This window comes from Akebia trifoliata, chromosome 11 (assembly GCF_017979445.1).
Source record: "Akebia trifoliata isolate Shusen 1 chromosome 11, ASM1797944v1, whole genome shotgun sequence".
Taxonomy (NCBI): Eukaryota; Viridiplantae; Streptophyta; class Magnoliopsida; order Ranunculales; family Lardizabalaceae; genus Akebia; species Akebia trifoliata.
The window spans coordinates 36064859-36070592 of record NC_141385.1 but is presented as its reverse complement, the minus strand read 5'-3'; the positions used below and the strand labels follow the sequence as shown (position 1 = coordinate 36070592).

Sequence of the window (5734 nt, the reverse complement as noted above, 5' to 3'; positions counted from 1 at the left end):
GGAATTTTTAGTGGTTGATGGATGTAAGTATGAAGATTATAAAAAAGGGAGAGAGAGATAGAGAAAGAAAGAGACTTGGTAAGGGGTTCAAGTCTTTGAGGTTTTGTGTTGATAATGAGTGGGCTTTTGTAAGATTTTTAAGGTGACTTTTAGGGGTAAAATGAAGTGAAATTGTGGAAAAATATAGAATGGTACGAGATTTGTGGAAGGGGATGTAAATTGGATTTCTTTTGATCGAAATGGGTTGGATTTCTCAACCCATTTGGATTGAGTATTAAGTGAATTGGAAGGAATGAGTTTTAGTTAGAAGAATGGTGTTATAAGGGGATGGTAGTTGATATTTTTTGGAGGGTAAAAAGGATAGTACCATTTGTCCTAAAGGTATGGGGTGTGTGCTTGTTAGGTGAGTTAATTAGAGAGAATGGGTATGGGGGTGGCTTGTGATGAGAGATTTAAAGAGAATGATGGAGATAGGTTATGACATAGATGTGAGTTGAGATGTGGGTAGGTTAACTTTTAAATAAAGGTGATGGGGTTGGTAGATGAATTAGGGAGGTGGGTCGTGATGATAACATGTGTCTCATTTTGATGATCATTGATTACTTATGGTGATTGGGTGTGATCCTTGGGCTTGGGTTGAGACTTGGGCTTAGGATAATGGTTTTATGTCTAATGGGCTTAGAGGTTGGGTTAAGTTTGAATAGTTTATGATATGTATAGGATTGGATTGAGTTGGATTGAGGGATGAGATGATGATGATTAAAGTAAGGAAGGCTCCTAGCCCATGGGTCATGCAAAATGGGCCTTAAGCCATTTATTTGAAATAAAACAAGTCCTTTTGAAGGTTTGGGCTTTTTAAGCCCATTTCGATTCTAGGTACTTTTGTACATTCTGCATGAAAGGCACGTTCAAATTTGGGTTTCTACATATGCCATAGTTTTAAAATTCGAAAACTAGATTGGAATGTTCAGCTAGTGAATCAACAACTTGTGAATTAACTAGGATGAGTCAAAATAAAAATTTACTAAATATATAAATATTTAAATAGGGGGAATGCTAACGTCCAATACTTCTTGGGGATATTAGCATTATCCAACACTTTTTTTTCCAATAATATCCCTTTTTATTTTGTCTTTTAGTAAAAAAGATAAGGGGTATTGAGTTTTTACATAATAAATGCTATGAGCATTTAAGTATTTTGAATTAAATATCTTTTTTTGTAGTAAATTATTTACAATTAATGCCAACATAATAAATATATTTATTAATGACATACTAAATATATTTAATATGTAAAAGACTAGCATGCCCTTGTTTTGTTTACTAAAAGACAAAATGATGAAGGGTATTATTGAAAAAAAGTGTTGGACAAAGCTAACGTTCCCATGAGGTTTTGAACGTTAACATTCCCCTTTAAATAGATAATTTATAAATTTTAAAATAAATAACAATATTTAGTTATATTTTTCATTAAAGTATCATATATGACCAAATAATTTGATTGATTTTGTGATTTGACTCGATGCATTTTCAAGTTGATGATTTGACTCAATGTTTTTCTGAGTTGATACCATAAGGTTCGAAGCTGAGTCACCTAATATACAGTTGAATATATTCAACTTGACTTTGTCGACTCCACTAGCTTTAAAATCATGATTTTTAACTTATGCCCACGGATATAACTACATAATATAACAATTTTTATCTATTAAATTAATTTGAGCATTTGTTTAACATGAACTTGGAACTCTCCCATGAGCCAATTATTCCATTACTAATTCCTGGTAAAATTACATCCTCCCTTGGCATGAGTTTCGTTATCCCTTCACTCAAGAAATTTCGTTCTGATCGTCCATGCATTCGAATCTTTCTCAACGATTTTTAACCATTGTGGTCATCTCTTCTTTGCGATTCTCGTTTGTTGCCCTATTTTCATTCTATATATATATATATATATATATATATATGGATGGTATCTCTAAGTTTAGTGGACTAACTATGATCTATTGAATTTTGCCCAATCCATGTGATAATTTTATCTATCAGAACTAATCCCTGAGTGTCACGCCCCATCCAACACCCTACCACATAATACCATTTAAGTAGTTACATTGTTGTAGAGGGACATATAAAGACTCGAAGTCAAGACTTGGGGGGAATACCTAATCCCTAATTTCTAAAGCAATATGTAGGATCTACGCAAATACCCAGAGTGAGTGCCCGATCATCTAAATCAAGATTTGTGATTTTGCTCATGTCAATGCATCAAATGTGAAACTTGAGGTAATATATGTACGGTTGGATGCATTTTTATTTTTTCCCTACACAATGATCATCACAACCAAAGCCTTTTCACCAATAGTTGGTGAATCAACTAATCAAACCTAGTTTATCTATTAATTTTATTTATTGGTAAAGTTTCTACAACAATTAATTTTGTATGAAAGAAATGCTACACGAGTGATTTCTAACCATCAGATTTGATCATTTCTTTAATTGGTAAATTTACATTGAAAACTGCTTTCAGATTCAAATGAAATTATGCCACATGGCACTTAAAAAGGGCTACTCTTGACTACCGAAGTACAGGATTGGTTTTGTTTGTTTGTCTTTTTTTTAAATAATAATTTGGGACTACTTTTTATTATTATATATATATATATATATTCCCTTACATGGGTGCACGTTTATTCTTAATACGTGATAACAATTATCCACCATTGACTTCAGACTTTGTAGACTTATATATAAATGAAGAGGAAGACATGGCTCTCTCATCCCATATTCACTGTTCAATACCCATCGATCCCTACATTCCATTGAAAATGAAGGTTTTGGCAGCAGTGACACTAGGGCTTGGGCTCATTTTCATGAACTTCATGACTTCCTATGGTGCCCTACAAGTAGGGTTCTACAAAGGAAAATGTGGGAATCGTGATGTCGAGGCCATCATCAGAGGTGTTGTCACCGGACGATTCATCAAGGACCCCACCATTGTGGCTGCACTTCTTCGCATGCAATTCCACGATTGCTTTGTTAACGTATGCATGTTTCTTTATATTAGACTAATGAGGCCCAATGTCCTAAAATGTTGGCTAATCTTATCTCTCTATTCAATTCTATCTAAAATCATTTCTTCTATTAATTCAAACATATTTATATTCGCTATCAATATCATAATTAACATTCTTTTAGTCTTTTTCTCACTCTTTTAGATTTTTTTTTTCGTGGACTTATTGTGATATTTGTCGTTAAATAAAAAGGGTTGCGACGCATCGATACTTTTAGATGGAAGTTCGAGTGAGAAAACCGCACCTCCGAACCTTAGTGTAAGGGGCTACGATATTATTGACCAAGCGAAGGCCGCTGTGGAGGGAGTTTGCCCCGGTGTTGTCTCTTGTGCTGATATCATTGCCATTGCCACCCGAGACGCTGTAGCCTTGGTATGTAATATATAAAAAATAGAGCCATTTTTGCGAGGTCCTCGATAAAAAATTGACTTATTTTAGCAATCGATTTTGGTTTATGCTCGATGTAGAGCACGGCATTTCTCTTGCGATACAACGTGCAGACAGGAAGGAAGGATGGCTTAGTCTCCCTTGCTAGCAATGTGAATCTCCCAGGCCCAACAATATCAGTGTCTCAATCAATTGCAGTATTTGCTAAGAAGGGACTTAGTGCAACTGATATGGTTCTACTCCTTGGTAATACTTAATCTCCAAGTTCTATATCTTATCTTATATTATTTAGAGGCTTTTTTTCTTTCAAAGAGAGAGTTATATTCTATTGACACACCAACTTTTACTAATTACACACCAATCCTTTTGAAATTAATGTATGAATATAGATTGGTGTGTTATAAGTAAAAGTTGATGTGTTAATATAAATTCGCTCTTTTGTATTTTTTAATAGCACACCAAATTCTTTTCTTTTGAGTGTCTATATCCTTATTTTTCATGTGATATGTCATTTCATTAATTGATACATTATAAAACAATAGTTGGTATGGTAATGTAAACTTTAATAATATTATTTATTTTATTTTATTTACATGACATTTTGTTTTAAAAATGATCGTAAACGTACGTGTTCTTTATATTAAAGGTGGTCACACTGTGGGAGTCGCACATTGCTCGCTCTTTCAAGACCGACTCTATAATTTCCAGAACACCGGCAAACCTGATCCCACCATGAGCCCTCTTCTAGTCATTACATTGAGATCGAGTTGTCCTCAAATCGCAACCAAGGATAACACGGTTAACCTTGATCAAAATCCTCTCAGTTCTTTCGTCGTTGACAGATCTTACTATAAGCAAATCAAATTGAACCGAGGTGTTCTCCAAATCGATCAAGAACTTGCACTGGACCCTTCAACAAATGCTACGGTTACATCCCTAGCAAATGGCTTCAACTTTCTTACTCAATTTGGTGATGCCATGGTCAAGTTGGGTGCGGTCGAAGTCCTTACAGGCACACAAGGACAGATTAGGAAAACTTGTCGGGCCATTAAGAGCGGTTAATTGGGCATGATTGATTGAGGTTTTTAGTATTTATTTTGGTTTTTTGCTAATGATTTTGTATTGGAATAAGCATTGAAAAGTTGTTGAAACCCAAGAAAATAAAAGAAATTTATTGATTTTGTTGAAGAAAAAAAGAGAAAAATATTCTCAAAAATGAAAGTTTTAATCTAATTTTGTTCATGGAAAAATTTCCTCGGGATTTCCTAGTAAAGGATACCTAGGAAACCTGTGTTTTCTGCCAATGCGAGCGATTGGAGGATATTCCTAGGGATTCCCAGAGACTTATCTCATGAAGCAAAACCTGTGTTTCTTCTGTACATCTCAGCCATTGCAAAATTAAACACTTAAAAGAAGAAATGGAGATGCGGGGTATCGATCCCCGTACCTCTCGCATGCTAAGCGAGCGCTCTACCATCTGAGCTACATCCCCACTTGTACTTTAGAACCGCTTTTTATTTCTTATCCCAAAGTTAGTCCATTTAATGAACTTTTTATTTCTTAATGATCTCTCAATATTGGCAAACTCATTACTTTTTATTTATTGTCGAACTCGATAATAAATAAAATGGTGAATTCGACATTGGTGAAACTCACCCATTTTCGATTTTTGAATTTTTTCGACTAAAATACATGAAAAGATTGACTAAAGATTTGAGATATGATAAGTGGTACCGATTGAACCAACTTAGATTTATAATTGCCCTACGACTTCCTCTTATTACACCTACTCCTGAAAATTCAAACATCATTGACTTAAGATCTCTTGTTCTTTTAAATTACATTTTGACCTCTAAAGAGAATTGCTATTGGCACCCCAACTTTTGCTATAGGGCATAAACCACATTTTACTTATTATTACCTTAATGTACTAAATTATAGGGCTTAAAAGGGCCGGGCTTAGGCTGGATACATACGTATCATATTCAAATTTTTATTCATTAAACTCGTATCCGACTCGATCGATTTAATTGATTCAGATTGGTTGAGTTGGATAATTTCGAACCATTCAACTTTCTTGTTATATTCAAAATCCATAAGGGTGGCCAAAAGAATGTTTGAACTCAAGATTTCTTCCTTTTTGGAGGGAGGTCTTGGCCACTACACCTAATACTTGTTAGTTAAAAAGAAATAATTTAAAAAAATATAAAATATAATTTTCAAAGTAATATATAATTTGGATCTAAGTATATATATGAATGGATCTATATCCGACT

General features: G+C 34.1%; 1 protein-coding gene and 1 non-coding gene across 2 annotated transcripts; one reads left to right on the top strand and one right to left on the bottom strand.

The window, feature by feature from the left end:
- The first annotated feature begins 2825 nt into the window (after window positions 1-2825).
- RHS18 (root hair specific 18) lies at window positions 2826-4520 on the top strand. Its single transcript, XM_086459064.1, has 4 exons — window positions 2826-3041; window positions 3264-3443; window positions 3539-3704; window positions 4105-4520. The coding sequence occupies exons 1-4, from the start codon at window positions 2826-2828 to the stop codon at window positions 4518-4520; spliced, it is 978 nt and encodes a 325-aa protein (XP_086315190.1).
- A 357-nt stretch (window positions 4521-4877) lies between these two features.
- On the bottom strand, window positions 4878-4950 carry TRNAA-AGC (transfer RNA alanine (anticodon AGC)). The gene has a single exon. It is a non-coding gene; the product is annotated as a tRNA-Ala (tRNA).
- Between the last annotated feature and the right edge of the window lie 784 nt (window positions 4951-5734).

Bases quoted from the DNA above. Each gene is read 5' to 3' on its own strand.
- RHS18 (XM_086459064.1), top strand. From the start codon at position 2,826: ATGAAGGTTTTGGCAGCAGTGACACTAGGGCTTGGGCTCATTTTCATG. The intron at 3,444-3,538 runs GTATGTAATATA...TGCTCGATGTAG, and splicing joins CCCGAGACGCTGTAGCCTTG to AGCACGGCATTTCTCTTGCG. The intron at 3,705-4,104 runs GTAATACTTAAT...TTTATATTAAAG, and splicing joins TGATATGGTTCTACTCCTTG to GTGGTCACACTGTGGGAGTC.